This window comes from Ptiloglossa arizonensis, chromosome 9 (genome assembly GCF_051014685.1).
Source record: "Ptiloglossa arizonensis isolate GNS036 chromosome 9, iyPtiAriz1_principal, whole genome shotgun sequence".
NCBI classification, from domain to species: Eukaryota; Metazoa; Arthropoda; class Insecta; order Hymenoptera; family Colletidae; genus Ptiloglossa; species Ptiloglossa arizonensis.
Window position 1 is genome coordinate 16,475,182 of NC_135056.1, and position 20,467 is coordinate 16,495,648.

The window sequence follows — 20,467 nt, forward strand, 5'->3', positions numbered from 1 at the left end:
AGTTTCGATCTTTTTTGTAGACATTCAATGTGCGGAGATACTGAACAAAAAATTATTTACTTCGAAAGCGTACAAATGTCCCAAATAGAGTAAAAAAATACTCGATGGGTAAAAAATTAAGTTCGTCACCATTTTGGATTTTGGCAACGTGAGTTTCGATTCTCCGAATCCTCGCACACGTTCGACGAATCGGGATACCGAGCGAAAGATTCTTTACAAGGACTTCTGAAGCGTATGAATATTCTAAGTTGAGAAAAAAATGCCTACTGAACGTGAAAATCTAAAAATAAATGTTCCAATATTCGAAACAAAGGATTATTTACGATACAAGTAATTCGATATAGGTATTTCAGACCTATATTAAAATTAAAATGGTCGGAAAAATTAATATGGTCAGAATCGATGGCGATTTTCAATTTTGACAACGCGAGTTTCGATTCTCCAGATTCTTACACGCGTTCCATCTATATAGTATACCGAACGAAAGATTCTTTAAGCAGACTTCCAACGCACCAAGTATTGGCCGAACCGAGTAAAAAAAGCTCTGAGTAAAAAAATCAACAAGTCAGAGTCGGTGACGTTTTTCGATTTTGGTAATGCAAGGTGGGCGAGTTAAACGACCTCCCGATTAACGATTCTTCGAATTCTTCGTCGCGAGAACGTGTTAACACTTTGGCGCCGTGTGCGCGACACTTAACGCCCTGAATACGTTTCGAAAAGAACGACGTCAACGAGACACGAACGTAAAGAGACGCGAATCGAAACCGACGACAAGTAGAGGCAAGTGATTCCACGTGATAAATCGTAATAATGAAATATCGATCAACGGTCAAGGAAACGCGTCGCTCTGTGATTTAGATTTCTTTTATTTCCGAAGCTTTTATGCACATATAACGATCAACGGTGTAACAATACTGTCGCTGCTTGATCGCAACCAGAACTCTCTCATTCTCTCTTCGTCCCTTTCATACGCGTTCCACATTCTGTTCAATTTACTTTCTCACTCTCTCCGGCTCTCCCTTTAACAAAACAACACTCGGTTTCCTCAATTCCTACGTTACATTTCGTGAACCTCGCACCGATACAAAGCAGCCGATAACCAGTTACCCAACTCCGTTGTTACGCAATACACCGACTGCTCGTTACACGTAATTTTGTAATCGAGCAACGAGTCCCGCAATGAAATCGTCGCAGAGGCCTGCCTGGCCGCCGGGTCAAGAAGAACGCTCGTAATACTGCTTGGTACGCCTTCGAATGAAACGTAAGTACGGTAGATACGTCTATTGTCGCGTTGATTAATCGAGATGTTGCGCTTGGCAATGTTTCATCGAAAAGACAGATCGTCGAAGGAGCCGCGTGTATTAGTTTCGCTTTGAAAATCCTCCAGTTCGAGGGAACATTGATTTTCTTCGAATATGGGTAGTGGCTGCGTTTACTAGGGTATACGCCGAATATTTTGGCCGCTCGAGGTCACCCGTTCGACCGTGATCGACGTCACGAATTATCTTCGTTATCGCGTCGACAATTTTTCACGGTGTAGCTACTGCGCGGAGTTGACAAAAATGATCTCTGGAAGCATCGAATGTTTTGGGTAGCCTTTCGAGGTCTACAGCAAAGATCACTCGATTCCTCTTCACCGGAGAATTTTGCCAGTTCTCAGCAATAATACTCTTTTCTATTCTTCGATGATCTTGAGCGGCCAAAACATATGGCGCTCACTTCGGTAAAACGCTGTAACATCGACGAAACAAATTTTACCGGCTCTTCGAGTCACTCTCGTTCCCCGGATCGATTAATCGTGTTTCTCTTATCGGAAATATTTTCATTCTTCGTTGTTCCCGATAAATCGACGTTCTCCACCGTAGTTACACAAAATATATTCACGACGAGCGTTAACACCCTTGTACGAGTACATTGTCGTACGTTTCAAGCGACGTCGGCGCGGATTGGTTCCCTTGACGCCTAAAACGGCTGCGTTCCTTCGCGGAATAGTTTTTCTTTCAGACGCAAAATTATGAAAATTTATATTGCATTGAATTTTATAACTTCAGCGAGAGCGTTGTTCCGGGGAACAATCGTTAGGATAGTAATCGAAGATTTTAGACGAGATTAAGGTTTTAGAGAGAAGTGGCTCCCTAGGAGCGAAGAATGTTTCTTTTAATCTAAGAATGTCTCTTTTTTACCGAGAAGAGTCAGGCTACGTATAGACTGGCGAGCGGAAGAAAAAGAAAAAAAGGGAGAAATCAACAATTCGACGATATTTTGACGAACTATTAAAAAATCTACACGCTCCTAGTTCCTATACCGTGCGACTATGGTCGAATCTGAACGAACTTTCCACGTTTGCGCGAATCCGTAGTGAAAATTGTCTGTCGATGGTACCGTGTACCGAAAACTATAAAAAAAAATGTTTTCTCTCGCATCGACGGACTCGATTTCGCGCGCGCGCGAATCACTAATGCGAGACTCGCTCGCTGTTGCTCCGTCTCGCTCGCTCTCGGTGAATCCCACGCGCGAGACTCGGCTTTGACCTTAGATAAAACAGGTCGATTCGTGGAATAGAAACGCAACTCCGTTATACAACCGGAGATCGCTGTAGTATTAGTAACAGCGGTAATAATAATTCCCCCCGATAGGGACGCGTACTGTGGACCGTAATTCGATCGAAGGAAAATAAACGAACGGTAGAAAAAAGAAGAAACAAAAAAACGAACGACGTTAAGATCTCTGAACGATGAATCTTTACCCGACCAGTCTATACGTCACCGCGTACGTATTAATATTAACGCAGAAATAGTTCTAGAAGTAGTAAAGTCTCCGCGTGAACTTGAAATATCTCCGAATGAACGATGAAATGCGTGCGATCGACGAATTGCTCGGTAACCGTGTGTTCTATTAAAAATCTATAAGTTTCACGACATGCAGCAAGCATCGATACGCTCGAACGCGGCTCGAGAAGTGTAAGTACAGGAAATCCGATGAACGATTACGAAGGAAGCCTCTACGAGAAACATGGAAAAAGACCTTTACACCGTACAAACCTCGTCCGAAAGTGGTGGGGTTGGGGGAGCTTGGGGGGGGGGGGCTCTACTCTGAATTATTTATTGCAGAGAGGTGTCGTTAGATACAAACATGCTAAATACCTGAGAGAAACGTGATCACGAGCGTGTGTGTCAACACGCGCCGACCGGTTACGTTAAGATTACTTCCATAATTTTCTTTTTTTTCCCATTTTTTTTCTTTACAAAGATACAACGCCAACGTTCCAGCTGGCCAATGATACTTCGACGCGATGGTTAACACCATTTAATACGTTCGTCGGTGATGACGCTCTTACGAAATAAGAGCGGTGCAATCGTAGAAAAGTAAACGCTCGAGGGACATCGAGTAATACTCTAGTGACGACCGATCGACGATTCGAATCGCTTCGAATATTATCCGTAACCGGAAACATATTGCTCGAAGCCATTTGAAAGCTACGCGTAACACTCGTACGAGATGCAACCCCAAGAGTCTCGAACGTTTAACAATGTATTTATTTACGCCCTGAAAATAAAACAATTATCGATAAATATCACCGTCTATGTGTTTCGTGCGATAGAACCGTTTCACTCTTCCCTAGAGCGCCAATACCGCGCGAACGATTACCTTCTAATATCGGGGCACGGAATAAATGAAAAAAGGGAATCGATTGAACGGTGAAAATTTGAACAAGGTTCCGTTAGTTACACGCGCAATAGAAAAATATATATTCTCTCTTTCATCAAACTTTTGCGTTACCGCTACAAATTCACTCTCTCTCTCTCTCTCTCTCTATAGTTTACACAAAGAAACGTAGATTAAAATTTATACGATAATTCGTTATTTTCGGGGCACCGACGAGAGGTCGGTCTTACTTCTTTCCCGTTTCTTTTTTTTCTTTAAACATTCGTAATATTCGAAGCTTTCGAGATTCCTAAGAGTTTCTTCTTTTTAAGATTTGTCGAACAGGGGAAGTTCCGGTTTCGTATAATACTCGAAGCGAATCGATCCGTCTCGCGGTCATCACACTCTCTCCCTTGTTCGTCCCCGTGGACCTGCAACGAAACTGCACTCGGGCTCGCAGGGACGAATCTCTCTCTTCCATTTTCGTCGCTAAACTGTACATTTCGCTCGATCTGAGGTGATCCGTGATCCTGTCGGTGAACATACGCGACAATCGTTTCGTCGCTCGACGCCAACGGTTCCTATTGTCGAGCGCGGATGGGGATAAATACTATAATAATTCTCGTTTCGATGTGAGCTATTGTATTGGACATTCCCGTCGATTAACGTAACGCGCGCGCGCCCAGAGAGCTGTGCGTTCTACTTGATTAATAAAAAAATATGTATGAAATATCGCAGAATAGTACGTGTCGCGCGGTGCGCCACTCGATTCAACGTGACACACGGGCCGCTTTTACTATATTCCAGCAAATGCAGATTGTATCGGTACAAAGAGTCAGTCGCTGCTGTGAGTCGAAAAGTGAGTGTCACGATGATTATTTACGCCACCGCCGCCGCCGCGGCGTTGTGTACGCGGGCTTATGAGCTAAGGCTAATCGTAATTCTCTCTTCTTTCTTCCATCCCTGTCGCGCACGAGTAGGAGGAGGAGGAAGTGCACGTCGAGGAACGTGTACGTCCGATTTCAAAAGGCGGCCGACACACTATTTTAAGTATACTTTCTAATTTTACATTCTAACGGATTCCCTCTCTTCTTCTCCTAGAAGGAAAAGGCGCTTACGGCGGATAATTGGTTTTAAAATAACCGGTCAAACTTGCCGCGCTGCCCGTAGAAAAGCTGCGGTTAGGATCTTCCGTGAGAAAGATCGCCAGGCGAGGAATCGTCCCATTGTTCGAACGACGCGCCCGTCACTGTAACGCCCGCTTAGTTGTCACCCGTTTAACAGTCGCGGGGTCCTCGTAACCAGTTCTCGTTCGTTCGACGCGAGTCGTTCACGAGATCCACGGTTTCGAAACGAGAGCGACAATGTACAGCTTCGCGAGATCGAATTTTAAAGAATTGATGACAATTGAAATTTTTACAATCGACGTTTAATTTTCACCGGTCTGTTACCAATGGATTGTCGAGATTTTACCGATTGAAACGAGTCCAAACACGATCCAGTTTGGAATATTTTTAAATCGAACGAAAGAATGGTTCTCGACTTGTAAACGAGTAGACTCGTTCGGTGACAACTAAGCGGGCGTCGCTGTATTTTCTATTATCGTGTTACACGCGTTGCTCGTGGACCGCAGTCTTATTCGGTGCGCAGGGTGCTTTTGAAAGGTACTTCGAGGAGAGAAGTCGCCAGGTGATTCTCTATTAGAATTTAAAAAGGTTACAATACTACTCGCGGTACGTCTGTATATAAAATGGAAAATTTTTCGCGTAACACTAATCGAAAATAATCAGAACGACGCGTCCGGATTGATTTTCCAATACCTTCGTCGGTGTGCAATGAAAAATATAAAAATTAATCTCGTTACGAAGTCACTTCTAAAGTGTTCGTCGAGTCGTCGATGAAAACTAAAGTTTGCGACTTTTATCGAGGTGGTACCGCATTCTCGTATAAACGATCCGTGGACCAACGTCGAGCGTTTCTTCTCGCTCGATTCGGTCACGAGCGTACGAAACCTCGAATCATCTTTCGAAATCACCCTGTAGAAGCGAGTCACTAGCCACGCGTGAAGAACACGCGGCGAATTTTGCGCGACGAACGTGCGTGTCGCGTGGAATTGACCGTGGTTACGGAATCGCGATTCTATCAAGCGGGGCTCTCAACGAGCACGCGTTGTCGCGGTTAGGTGTTGCACATAGTTTGTACAGCGATACACTACCCTAATCTTTGTACAATGCGAACAGCGTAAAATTATCAACGACAATCGAGGAAAAGAGCGATCGAAAGGAATTAAAGCGTAGCGCTCGATAGTTTCTTTCCCTCCTTGGAGAATGATATGTGACGATACAAGCATCGTACGCGAATTTGTACAAATATTATTCCACGCGGGTCCTCGCGGCCTCTATCTCGGTCAATACTGGTCAAGGCTTCCGAATTTACGCTGCCTCGAAGCGTACGCCTCGAAGCGTTGTGACAACAGTCGGGGGAAAAATTGGCTGGCTGCTCAAGGTCGCTTCCCCCACTCCGAAATCACGCTCGGACACGAATTCTGCCGCGCGTGAACACCTGTCGCGCGGTTTCGTCGACGTCCGACAGTTCGCGATATATTCCCCTGTCCGCGAACGAAACCTTGTCGTTCAAAGATATTGAAATACGCGACACGCGGAACTGTATTTCCAACCTCCGCTCTTTGACGCGACTCGTTCCGATACGATAAAAATTCACGCAAGCTCGACACCGAGAAGTCGCATCGTGTCCGAAGAGTTAACCTCTTTCGGGATAACGCCGCGCATCGCGCACAGACACACGTACACACGCATACGCACACGTGTGTTCAGCTTTTAAGCCACGTTAAATATTCTAACGCGGGAGTAACCGCTACGGTCGCGAGCAAATTACTCGTATTTAAATTTCGTGTCACGCGTCGAGATCGATTTCAATCTCCATTCGTTCCGAGCAAAATAATATCTACCCGAAGAGGTTAAAAGTCGGTGCAAAGCGGGGACGAGACGCTCAAAGAAGTACAGTAATGCTCCCTTATATTTCAATGACCCGTCCCTACCGTTTCCCCCACCACTCGCGTAGACGGTAAACAGACGTGGCGAGAGTAAACGAGAACGAAATAGCGTCGCCGAGCGGCGACCATCGAGCTCGAGCGCTTCAAAGAAACGTCACTCGCTTCACCGTGAATCGTTACAGTAAATAAAAATTCCAATTTTCACAATTCTCGTTTTATACGCGTAACAACGTTATCGTCCAATCGGCGAGATTCTCCCGATCGAAACGAGCCCAAACACGCCACGGATTGGAGAAATTCTACTATTCTATTATTTTTGCTATCTAGGATATTTAATATAAATTCATTACGAATAAAGTTCGTCCGATTTACGTCGTGTTTGGACTCGTTTCGATCGGGAGAATCCCGCGGATTCGTCGATGTTATTATCAGTAACATAAAACGAAATTTTTTTTTTATTTTCGTAATTGGTCGATTCGACGCGATCCTCGTTTACTTTCGTTACTTTTATTTTCTTTCCTTGCGTCGAACTCGGTATCGTATCTGCTATAAAATAACTAGCTGCCAGAATTTCCACACTGCTGTACGATGTGTTCGAAGGAAAGCGAGCATTACTGGATTTCGTGCGCAGTGGAAGATACAATCGGAATAAAATCAATCGACCGCTCAAGATGACAATCCCACCTCCGTCGTATTGTACGATTGGCCTTTTCACGCGGAAGTACGCGATGAAAGGGAGGCAACGCGGCGTAAGCGATAGGATTCGCGCGTGGCATGGAAGTGGCTTCAAAGAGCCGATAGATTTTGATCCGATTATAGTTCCGTGAGCCGGCATTCGGTACGACGTGGCTCCCGTTCGAGTTCGAAAGCCGCGAACAGTAACGACTCGCGGCTGATGATCGCTCGATGATCGTCCGTCCGTCTGTCCACGACTCGCATCCGACACGGGTTAAAGAAACGTGAATAGAGGGTTGAGTGCGGACTGAATGAACAAAATCAACTTACAAATAAATATAAAACGTATATTTAAATTAAATGCCACAAAGTATCATGTCTTGCGCCATGAACGAAGTCAAAGCTATCTAGTTTCTTTCCGCCGCGTGAAATTACAGTGTCTTTGGAGAGGAGGAGGGGGACGACGCGCGAACCAACGAACGCGAACACGGTTCTCGAACGATTCGCGGTTCACGAGCGTGAACGAGCCGTGTTCGTCGGTTCGCGCGGGTCCGTGAACCCGAAATTGAACGTCGCGAATCGATCGATCTATCCCGCGGAACGAAAGAAAAATAAAAAAAAGAATCCGCTTCGAAACCATCGATCCGACTCGCGAACGTGCAATTTTCCACTTGTAATTATTATCACTATTTATTATTATTATTTTTCTTCTTTTTCTCCCGTTTCTTTTAAGCGTAACTCAGTCTTGATGCGATCCACGAAGAATGCACTGCAGTTTCACGCGGGTTCGTTAACGATACAATGAAAACCGAAAAAAAGGATAGAACACTTGCCGAGTGTCTAGAGTTCCTCGAGCGGTTCCGTCAACCAAAAGGGACGGGAAGCGGGAGGGAAACAGAAAAAAAAAAAAGAAAAAAAACCAACCGTACGTAGGACACGATGTCCTCCCTGGAACGACGAGAAAGAAAACACAGTCGGGAGGTTTGGGAGGGTGAGAAACGCTCGAATCGAAGGGTAGAAGACGAAAGGTTGCGGCACGGTGGTGTGGTACAGGGTTCGCGTGGACGAGAATCGGGGAGGATCGATTCGTTTTCGTGGAATAGAAACGAGCTATGGTTGTTGGAGAGGGGGGGTGTGGTGTGTTTTCGTGGGATCCGCGCGTCGATACACCGGACCGGATGATCGTAACACGCACGAAAACGACACACAAGTGTCCACCACCCGCTTAAAGACGCGTACGATGCGTCTTACGTGTAGTCGATGAAATTATTGCTGTGCATTCGCTTAATCGTTGACTATCTATTATTGCTTTTGCGAGTTAAAAAAAGGTTGCTCCACCGAACGGCCACGTACGGATCATCTCCGTGGTCGATCTCGTGGCCCGAGCGATCGCGATTCCTAAAAAATGGATAGCTTTCCGATCGACGGGTCGACGGAAATAAATAGTATCTTTTCGAAGTTTCGTCAGGCGTGCAGCGTTTCCATATTGTTAATATTGTTTCTGTCGGTTATTATTGTTGTTGTTGCTGTTGCTGTTGTATTCGCACGGAAATTACTTGCTCGAAGCACGCACAAAACAACACATCGATCGATGAACACTCTAACACGTGGTACACACAACGGTCTAGAAAAAGAAACGTACACGCGCGGCGTGTTGCCGCGCAGCGTGTCGGTGGGCCGCAGCCACGCACTGGGCACTTGTTATATACAGGAGAATTTTTTGTTTTTCTTCGTTTGCTTTATGGTACATAGTGGTTGTGTATTTTTTTTGTCCTTTTTCTCTCGAATACGGCGCAAGCGCAACGCTCCGAATCGAGCGTGCCGGACCCCTCCCGTGGCCGCGATTTCTCTAAACTTCCCCCTCAATTTCAATATATATTTATGTATATATATAATATATACCTATTTATAAATTTCATCGATACCATAGGTACGTGGGTAATTGCTTACGCGATTTATGTACAAATTATCACGGTTTCAGGTAGCCGAGAAGATCGGTAACGTCGGAAACGCTCCGGTCGTGTCGGTCCGCGAGGAGCCTCGTTCGCGGCTACGCGATATCGACGTCGATCCACGTACGCGCCGCATCGTCTCGCAAACGATGCGACCTACCGATCGATGGTGACACTGATCGGTTTTCCTATGGTCGTTGAATATTTTAATCTTTAAGGCGAAATTTATGGCTAGAATCGTAAGGCGAAGTAGTCGTTTATACGGTCGATGAAAGCGAGGGTGAGCTCTACGGCTGTATCGAGGGCAGAGACGCGCGAGATTCTTGTCCGAGAGAATACCAAGTACGGCACGAGAGACGAAGAAATGTTTCGCTCTTGTTCGTCTCGTTGGTGAAACGTTGGTGAATTTCGATCGTTCGAAGGAGAATTTCGCGCGTCTTTGTTCGTGTGTCCTCCATCGATCGGTCGACTCGTTCGATCCGCGCTGCGATATCCGGACCGACGTGACGCGACGTTTTCGTCTCGAAATAGCGGTTAATAACGTTTGCTAGCGTATTATTTATACTGCGCGGGATGAAACGAAACCTGAAAAACGTCCCCTCGTCGATCTCGTTACGAGACGTACACCCTTTCCGCGTTTCCTTTACTTCTCGGAACTAATTTACTTTTTTTTCTTTTCCCTAGACTTTTTTTTAATTATTTATCCTACCGTTCGTATATATATTTCCTTCCTTCTTCCACGTCGTTCGTCGCTCCACGTCCATCGATAAAAACGAAACAATTTTCACGGATCGTCGTTCTTTTACGCGAGAAGCGGAACTCATCGATATACTCTGAACGCTACAAACACGATATACGGCTAATTTATTTTCCTACGCACGGGGTGTGGGGGCGGTGTGGGGGGGGGGGGGGGGGCGTGTGGGCGGTAATGGGGAAGGGAGGCGAAAAATTACGGCCAAAACTAAGCGCTAACGATTTTCACCGTCATTTTTTTTTTCTTTCTTTTCCCTCTTTTCGTTCGAAATCGACAACTCCCGGAACGAAACCATCGTCCCGGGGATCGATCGTAGTTATTATTTATTTATTTAAATTTTTTTTTTTGGCCACCTACTATCTCACTAGCGCACGATTTAGAATTATTTTTCGCTAATTACTAATTAATTAAATATCACAATCTATGATAAGAAGTCCGTGTGTACGTGTGTGTATATACATGTATGGATGCGTGTGGGTATGTAGGTTGGTATATGCCACCTGTCGCGTGACGCTGAAAAAACAGACGGCGCGCGACGCAAATTAGAACCGACACAGTTACAAAAATAAATAATCGTCTCGGTGTGTGTGTACGTGTATGTATGTACGTGTATGTGTGTATGCACGATAGCTACTATACGTCGGGACAATTATGGCTCACCGATGTCGTACGACGCGTCTCGAGCAAACGAGTCTCCTTAAATTTCAAAATTACTCCAACCCAACGTGTTACCAACAAGAGACCGATGTTGCGGGTGTCCACGCTACGTACGCAACGGTATTCGCCGAAATGGAACACAATTTCGAGTCTAACGTAAAATCGAAACGAAACGATCGGCGGTGACGGTAACGGTGGTGACGGTGACGGAAAATGTTCATCGCCAACGCGTAGACAATTTCTACGTTAAGATTCTACGCGCGAACAGAAGCGGAGAGAATCGACGAAAAACAACGGGACGGGTGGTGGTAGTGGTGGGGGTGTTGTGGGAGGGGCAACGACGACACGTACCGAGGTCGCGGCTATGTATGTGTGTATATATGTATACGTAAAAATATTGAAGAGATCGTGATCGATAAAAAAAATATATATATGTATATGTATACTATGGTATATGTATGTACAGGCGAGCCCCTTTTCCGTTCGCGGACCGAAAATCGTGGAAAATATTATGTTCTTCGAAGTTTCTTGCGCGCGAGTAGCTCTTTTCTCTCTCTCTATTTCTTTCTTCATATCATCTTTTTTTCTCTCTTCATTTCGGTCAGCCGCTTCCGCGCGGATACTAATCCTTCGAATACGTATTTACATGAACGGCACAACGTTGGTGCCAAAATTCAACGGCGTTGTATTATTTACAAAAAAAGAAAAAAAAAAGAAAAACACCCGCGGGCGTGAAATCGAACTACTCGGCCAGTCACGCGATCGGTCGCTCGCTCGTTCGTTCGCGCGATTCTAATCCCTACGCCTATGCGTAATCGTCTCGCGCGATTCTAATCTCTACGCCTATGCGTAATCGTCCCGCGCGGGCTGGTTAATACCCAAAATTCGATGTCGTTTCTAACATATCGTCCCTCTCTACCTCGCGAAGAACCTCGACGACCTTTACTGGCAAGCGCGAACTATAATGCTTCCCGTTACTCTCCCGAACGAGTACGCGACCCGAATTCGACCGAGTCCCGAAACCCTCGGGACACCCGTGGGGCGTATGGTGACGACGTTTCGCATTGGCAATGATACGGTAAAAATCATCCACCGTGGAAATAAATTGTATATCAGTCGGTGTCCTAAGCTATTTACTGCCTGTATAATACTCTGAAAGGGGCCTAAGCGTCGCTATTGTCGCATCACACGATTTTTTTTCTTTCTTTGTTACACGCCGGGGAAATATACGATATAATCGGAAGCATCGTTGATACAAGATGCTTGGTTCGCGAGTAGGTGGGGGCAATTCGGGAAGATTCCTTTCAATTGGGGGATGGGGGACGTAAACGATGGCGTTTCCGTAAGGACGAGATCGTGACGCGCGTCGCCGAGAGAACTCGAGGAATGTTGTCGCTCTCGCGAAAAATTACGCGAACGATCTACATGGTTGTAGGTACTTACCCATTCCGCGGTAATGTTCGCACGATTTACCGAGCACGTTCCCCCGTGGTCACTGGTAACGATCCAGCAAACCCAGGTAGAAGTGAACAAACGAGGATCTCTTTCTCTCTATCTTTCTCTCTTTCTCACTCTCTCTCTCCGTGGAAATCGTTCTATTCTCTACTGATAGCGAACATAAGCGTCATGGATCGTTCGTCAGGTGGTGGTGCGCGGTGTAACCCTCCCGGAGCTTGCCGATGATCCGCGCGAAGCGTTACGAGCGTCGCCGGAACGCTTCGAAATGGACGAACATCGTCGTCGCGGTCGTCGTCGTCGTCGTCGTCGTCGTGGTCGTCTAGGTGGTGGTGGTCGTCCGGTAGGATAAATCGGCGCACGGACGCGGTAGACGACGCGCGTCGAAAACGAAACTCGAGGTCCCGTTTCGTCGAGCCGACTCGTCCAACGATACCCGGTAACCGTAACGTTCGCATTTGGCGAGTTTCTGATCGCCGTGCGCATGCTCACATCGACGTCACCGTACATCAAGACACGCCCATGCTCCATAGGCGTCGGAGGACCTGACCGATCGACGACGGTCGTTACGACCGCGATTGAACCGATCCCGCGAAACGACGAAAAAAATAAAAACAGGAGGTAGAGACAAACACCCGGGTCGCGAGGTCCTCAGCCTGGAGTGGGTGGGGTCTTATGTCAGTGAATATTAAAGTTGTACTGCTTACGGCTGGACGAAATGCGAAGCCACCGGCTGACCGCCAGTGGCTCCGGGTGACAGTTCGACCAGGTAATGTCCCCGAAATGGGGATACGGCGAGGACGTGGTCGTCGCCTCGACCTGTATAGCCGCCGACAGGTCCTGCTGGTAATCGTGTTTGGTCCTCTTCGGTTGTCGTTGGCCGACCGGGCTCGGGTGGCTCGTGTGGCTCGTGTGGCTCGTGTGGCTCGCGTGGTTCAGTCTCTTCCCGTTGATCTGCGGGGCGTGGTGCTGCTCGAGTTGCTCGAGTTGCTCCAGCTGCTCGAGTTGCTCCATCGGCTCGAATATCAGGCTGGGCATCGACGCCTGCACCTGGTAACTCCTGGACACCGGTGAATGCGCGATATTGTTCGTGCGCGGCAACTGCACCACCAGTTGCGACTTGTCCTTGTACACCGGCGAGTAGATGGTCATCGCGGTCTCCGGGTTCACGTCCACCGGTGTCTCCGTTTCCAGGATGTTGGTGGTTAACGGTGGCTGGGCACAGGCGACCGGTAGGGTGGCCGTCACCACCGGTAACGCCGGGGAAGCGGTGCTCGGTACCAAAGCGGCGACCGACTCGTCGTCGTCGTCGTTGCTGACGGCTGGCAGTGGCGACAACGAAGGCAGCACCACGGATATCGGCGCCATCATCGAGCTCGACTGCGACGAACCGGTCGAGTTCACGATCGACGACTCCAGGCTCCTCAGTTCCTCGTTGGCGAAGTCCTCTTCGAGCTTGGTCTAAAAAAGAGAAGCGTTGGCGACTCGCAATAAGAATCGTACGGCCCTTAGGAGGTGTTGGCGTTTAAGTGCCCAAAAGAAACCATGCCTTACAGGTTTAGTGGAGCCATGCGGGGCCAGACACCGATAAAGCAAATCAACAGCCTGCAATAACAAAAACAGAAAACAGGTATCAACCGACACCCTCCTTGCTACGGCACTACCGTCGCGGCTGACTCGTCTGGGTCGATCGAACCATCTTCGTCAGCTACGTCTTTTACCATTTCTTTTCATTTTCGTTTCTAGTTTTCTCTTAACATACCGTTCATTGTCATTCTTTCTTTTGTTTCTTTCTTTTTCTTTTGCATTTTCTTAGCCTCCAGCCGCGCTGGGTGTTCCGTGTCTAGTGCGTCTTAAGAGATCTACGAAAACGAGAAGAGAGTTCACGGGTATCGATCGATACCTGGCCGACGACCACGAAAGCATGGCTCGACTAAATTTTGACTGCCAGCAGGCCGCATTACCGTGCCACCTGTTGGTCTTCGATATCCGATCTCCGGCTGGATTCTGTTCAAGTGCCCGATACGATATCCAGATACTCTTTCTAGAACGCGAGATGTCCCCATTGGATTCGTGGAAACACCGTGCGGCTTGTCGAAGCCCGGCCGAGATTCGTACATTTCTTAATGACGCTACGGAATCGTGTTCCACGCGCGACCATACAACGCGTTCAACCCTTCGCGAACGGACATCGGGGATGTAACGTGCAGTGTTCACCGTTTTGGACGCTGGTCGGGACATTCTTGACAATCTCCTCGCCACGAATCAACGGGGAACGATCCCCTCGAGAAATCTTCAAACTTTCTTCAATTTTGCCAAACTTTTGCGAACGTACTTCGAATTCGCGTTTCTCGACGTTGCGCTTTCGTCGTTACAAGAACGAGTTTTTTCTTTTTCAAATTCGTGTACTCGTTTCTCGGTAATGTCATACTATATCTCTAACGTTTAAACAAGTATGGAGAATTTCTAAATCTTTCCTCATTGTCTAATTTGATCGTTTCGTCGAACATGTTTGTTCAATCGTTCGGTTATCTAGTCGCATGGACTTTGATCGGGAACAGCTCAATAACTTCCGTTATTAAGCAATATAATCTTACGGTCGACAAATTTTCGCTACTTGGAACAAGTTCACGGACAGAGATTATCAAGAATTCTCGACGATAAAGCGTCTTCTGAATCCAAATGCAATTGTAATTTGATCGACGCGCGAAGATAATGTTTCCGATATAACGTTCACACTGGCTAGCGAAATATATTCGAAGCACAGGGCGCGTTAGAAATTTTCGCGCCATAACGCGTGTCATTCGTCGCGGAACAATTGACTTTGAATTACGATGAAGGTACACGCGCGTTACTTCGTCTGACGCGAGGAAATCGAATGAAAATAATAAAATTTACGAAAAGTCGTTTTTCGAGATAATCGTTCCGAAATCGTTCCGTTTTATCGAACGTACGCGCTCCGAAATCGTCCCGTTTTATCGAACTTACGCGCTCCGAAACGTCCGTTCGCAAAGGGTGAAGTTTCACGAGCGTCGATCGCGATCGATCCAATTAACGATCATTTGCATCGAGTAAATGGCACGGTGCACGGTAAGGACCACCGCTAGTCAACCAAAGGTGGTTACGTTTCCGTAATTTTTAGGCTTCCCGAGATTCACCGGTGGTGATTCGGCTTGAACGGGCTTCGTCTACGTTTTCGAGCGTTCCAAAGTTAAGAAATTGGCGACCGTTCGGAGGTGAAACACCGTTCGACAAACGCGCACAGTTTTTTCGTGGCGTGTACCGTCGGTGTGACGACGAAAGCGAGGCGAAACATTTTCAGGAATTTATAATGAATATTTCGCTCCGATTGTTGTGTTTGCCGTATACAAACAGCGGACCCTGTTTATCGCCGATTCGAATAAATGAACCGTAATACTAAAACAAAACGATTATTGCAAATAATGAATATTCAGTAACGAGAGCCCCGCGAATCGAATCGAATCGAACGGACGAACACCAACGCAGAAATAAACAGGGTGCAAGGGACGGGGCGTGTAAAATTATTTCACGATTGACCGTGAAAGAATTTCCACTTGGCGGTTATCAATTCGCGTTACGATTCGTTCGTTACTGAACGCCTAGAAACGAAAGTTTCAATGTACACGTTACACATAAAGAAAGGAAATAAAAAAATAAAAATAAAAATAAAAACTCGGTGTTACCAGACCATGCATCATATCACTTCACAAAGGACGTTGTTACGAGATTACACATTACTGACGGGGAAAAAAAACAGAAGCGAAAGGCTACGAAAGAAATCGGAAGTATCGTCCTAAATCGATCGAGGTACGTTTCGCGGTTCGTGTGATGTGGGTATTCGCACGACCATACGGTGTGCGATCACGTAGTTCCCCGTGAATGAGTCGATACAACGCTGCGTCCACGAGAGATCTCGGACCGAAACGGAAGACCTTCCGTGCGCTCGGAATAAATGAAAAAAACTTTCATTTCCTTCGCGGGGAACGCAAAGTCGCGCGCCGAATTCCACGCGAGTGTGTCCATCGTCTCGGGTCCATCTACAGATCGTCGTCGAGTAGAACGATCCCTTCGCCCTTTCGCCGCGAGAAGTCCGACGAATGAACGTTCACGAAGTGAAAATCACGCGAGGAAAATCGAGTACGAAATTTCGCGTTGTCCGCGTTCCCCTGTGCAATCGTCCGCGAGTCGAAACAACGAACGATTATTTCGTACACTTTTTTTTTTCGAAAATACACACGCGCTTCGAACACAACGGACGAATTTCGTAGATTTTTTTTCGAAAATACACACGCGCTTCGAACACAACGGACGATTATTTCGTACATTTTTTTTTCGAAAATACGCACGCGCTTCGAACACAACGGACGAATTTCGTACATTTTTTTTCGAAAATACACACGCGCTTCGAACACAACGGACGATTATTTCGTACATTTTTTTTCGAAAATACACACGCGCTTCGAACACAACGGACAATTATTTCGCACACTCTTCGAATAAATGTATACGCAGGTACACCGCGTACCTGCGGTCGAAGTACCGCGCACCGGTGCGTACGTGCACGTTGGTCCGCAAGGAACGCGCAACTTTAAATTCGATTCTCGGTAACCGAAATGTTCCATTCTCTCGTTAGCCCGCGGCGAAAGGTTAAATGGAACAGGAACGAAAAACCGATATGGTACAGTAATTCCTCGCTTAAAGATCGAAAAAAATGAACAAAAGAAAAACAAAGGAAAACCGTCGATCGTCCAGAAGCGAGGATCGGTGGTGAATATCGGTCTCGGTTTCGTTCGCGATCGATTCCACGAAAGGGAGAGTGACCGCTGAATCGTCGTCGGTTGAACAACGACGATCCATCGGTAGCGTCCGTACGAAACGATTAGCGATTGTCGCGTATCGAGATCGCATCGAAGTCCCACCAGCCGGTGTTTTCAATTCCACAGCCACCGGTCGCTCGAGCTGTTGAAATATAAACGACGACTGGGACCGCGATTCAATTAAACGCGAGAGTGTAGAAAAATGTGATCCTCGAGGGAGGAATCACTGTACCGCGGTAACGGATGATCGCACCGTGGTGGTACACCTACCAGGAATGCAACAGAGGCGGAAGTAAGAGAACGTGATCGACAGTGGTTCTTACCTTTGGCAGTGGGTACGTGTCTGGCAGCGATAGAACGGGTGGCGAGCTGGGCGCTTCCGTTTCGACGGTCAAGGCAGGGGTGTTGGGTGTCAGGGGGTTGAGGTTCGAGGTGGCGGAGGATACGGTGACGGTCCCGGTGACGGTTACTTTCGTCGGCCGGTTTGGGATCTCTTTCGCGGCGCGGTGATCCGCGAGGAGCTTGTCGAATGTTTTGCTCCGACCGAGGACCGTCCGTCGCAGCGAGACCGTGTGCGCCTTGCACGTGAGCGACCTGGTGCAAGGCTTGCCGGTCTCGTCGTTCCAGACCCCGCAGTGCCGGTCGGGATCGTACTCGCGATCCTTGAGCAGCGACCGATCCGTCTTGAGCCTCTTCCGGCGAGGCTGACCGCCCGTCGTCCCGGGACTTTTCACCGGGCTCGAGGACACCGCCGTCCCGGTCGCGTTCGTCGACTGTACCGGCAGCGACTCGAGAGGCGATCGCGGCGACGTGGCGATCGGTAACGTGGTCGACGACAAGCTCGTCGGGATGCTCGGCTGGTCCGCGGTCCGTTTCACGCTCGTGTGATTGATCTTAGCCCCGGTCGGGATCTGCGGCGACGGCTGCGTCTTTTTCAATTTCGACACTTTGCAATAGGGCGTTTTCACGGGAGGCTTTACGACCGGGGTGGAGGGAGGTGGAAAATTGACCGTGCCGGAAGGATGGCGACTTTCTGCGGCAAAATATGAGCAATGTTTACAATGTTGTAAGGTATAGTGTGATTAATCAGCCTAGAAAGAAGCTACCGGTTTTTTTTTTTTTTTTTTTCTGATTTCGTTTTACTTTTTCTTTTCCGTTCGTACAATCTGTTTTGCTAGCCATTTATGGTGTGTAAGTGTCTCAGATTATTGAAAATTGAAGGCACCTGTCGAAAAGTGTTGTGACAATGGATGGATCGAACGCACCGATGTAAGCTTGTAACAGTGCATGCATAAATTAGGAAGATATTTTATCTCATTGGCATTTGACGTGTTAACTTTACTGCCAGAGTGGTTCATTATCGTACGCTTAAAATCAAAATGAGTCCTTGAAACGAATAATTGAGAAACATTTATGCACGAAGAATAAGCCGAGTCTAATCGAAACAATTACACGACTAATTCTATGAAAGTATACCGTAACAAAATGACATACCCATATGTTGAATAAGAGCTTGTGGTTTCACTATGGCATGGCACGTTTCGCACACTACCGTGTAAAAAGTGTCTCTCTCTGGACAAAATCCGTATAAATCAATGTCTGTAACAAAATATTATCCGGGTTAGAAAAGAGTCATCAATGTCGCGTTGTAAGGTGAATAGAATATTTCCATCATTGGATGAAAATATTGGGAACTGTGTATTACAAAATACTAATTACCTTCTGCCGCAAGACGCGTAACTGAGCTAGAAAGTTGAGCTTCTGTTTCTTCATCGCCTGAAACAAACCGAATCCTTTTATGGAACAAACAATAAAATAGTCTATCGCTTAATATCATCATATCTCATTAGCAATTATTTGGAATGGGCAATATATGTAATTTACAGTTACTATGTATTGACAAGATGACTATTCAGAACCAAAAGATAAAAGTTTATCAGCACTGATCTTACACTTCAGTATATGTTCAATACACTATAAATGCAATTATAATAAATTCTATATTATAGTGAATTCTATGATATTGCTAGTCTCATATCAATAAAATCTTTCCTTTACATTATTATTTTCATACATCTCTATTGGTTTCAAAAGCAGAACATGAAATAAAAAACACAAACTTCTTTGGTAAACAACTTTTATTATGTTTACATTTCGTACATGCACAATCTTTCAATAAAATCTCATATGAGAGAAAAAAGAAAGAGGATAGATATAAAAGTACAAGTAATACATATAATTATCAGAGCAAAACTATCGAAGAGCGCGTCCGGTCAATATCGTTTAACGAGATCCAAAAGAGCGATCTACGGCAGACTATACGCTAAAAGCTAACGTTCGACGCTCCGTGTATTTCACGGTCGGTATTAGTTACGAATTACATAATTGTCAACGAAATGGGCCGTAAAAACGCGTTCCGCGTCCCGATAAAACGTTAAAACGCGACTACCCCGATAGGCAATTGTTGGCAACGGTTTAAATAAAAACGTGCGAGGGGGCCCTAACGTGATGCCCGTGCGTCAAGTCGACGGACAAAGGAGCATCGAAGTTGAGGTTAGGTACACGGGAGCTGGACGCTCGTCGTTGTCGCGTTCCGAGCAGCGACAGCGAACGAACGAACGAGCTTTTCGATGAGATTCAGCGCACTTACTCAACGGCTTGTCTCGTCCTATTCTTTCTATCCAGCTGGACCAGGGCTGGCCGTGAAAGAATGTTGGACTGTCACTTCCCGACATTGCCAGTGGCGCTCGCGTTGTGAATGAAACACGATGCGATTTCTCGTGTGTATATAGCGAGGCGAAAGTGTTTTGGGGCCGGGCCGCGTGGACTGTCAGGTACGGCGGCGGCGGCGGGTCGCGTGCAGTCTGCCTTTCCTTTAACACGCCGATTTCTCGAATACATTTAGCTCGTAAAAGATGCCTGTTTCTGTATTATGAATGGAAAAGCTATCGAACGCGGATCCCGTCTGGCATGTCTCTGTCGGGAAACATCTTTCACGGACCGAGATTTCTATAGTGCCTCTTTCTCGTTTGTACGCCCGAGTACGAGTAACACGCTTCGGCGTACGGCACGCACGTACAGTTATTACTGAGATTCCTGCGACTGCATTGGACGAACTATTGTGACGTCACCGATGTATAGTCAACTTACTCGTGCGCAACTTGCGCGGCGATCCAATCGCACGCCTCGGATTTCTGCCCCGTCTGTCTCGTAGTTATACCTTATTGGTGATCGCGCGTCGCTCAGCAGGTGGATTGCAAATTTGAAAGACTTTCGTCGAGCACGCTCGGAACTTACCTCGCTCGATTATCTATCTCTTTTGTAAGCAACAGGCTGTTTCAAATACGAAACTCGGAGAGGAAGAATTCGTCGACGGGCACGAACACCCTGGTCGATTATAAACGGTTGAACCGTGAGCGAACGATCGGTCGATTCTTTTTCTATCCGCGCTTTACTCTCGGGGATAGAATCGCGGTTT

General features: G+C 46.8%; 1 protein-coding gene across 1 annotated transcript; it reads right to left on the reverse strand.

Annotated features, from left to right (window-relative positions):
- Window positions 1-12,828: 12,828 nt before the first annotated feature.
- Window positions 12,829-20,414, reverse strand: LOC143151762 (uncharacterized). The gene is made up of 6 exons (XM_076321212.1): window positions 19,640-20,414; window positions 18,709-18,765; window positions 18,484-18,588; window positions 17,313-18,022; window positions 13,706-13,756; window positions 12,829-13,612 (listed from the first exon to the last, which is right to left on the reverse strand). Exons 1-6 carry the CDS (start codon window positions 19,722-19,724, stop codon window positions 12,830-12,832), a joined length of 1,791 nt encoding a protein of 596 aa, XP_076177327.1. The 5' UTR covers window positions 19,725-20,414; the 3' UTR covers window position 12,829.
- Window positions 20,415-20,467: the final 53 nt, after the last annotated feature.

Bases quoted from the DNA above. Each gene is read 5' to 3' on its own strand.
- LOC143151762 (XM_076321212.1), bottom strand. From the start codon at position 19,724: ATGTCGGGAAGTGACAGTCCAACATTCTTTCACGGCCAGCCCTGGTCC. The intron at 13,757-17,312 runs GTAAGAACCACT...TTGTTATTGCAG, and splicing joins ACACGTACCCACTGCCAAAG to GCTGTTGATTTGCTTTATCG. The intron at 13,613-13,705 runs GTAAGGCATGGT...TCTCTTTTTTAG, and splicing joins CGCATGGCTCCACTAAACCT to ACCAAGCTCGAAGAGGACTT.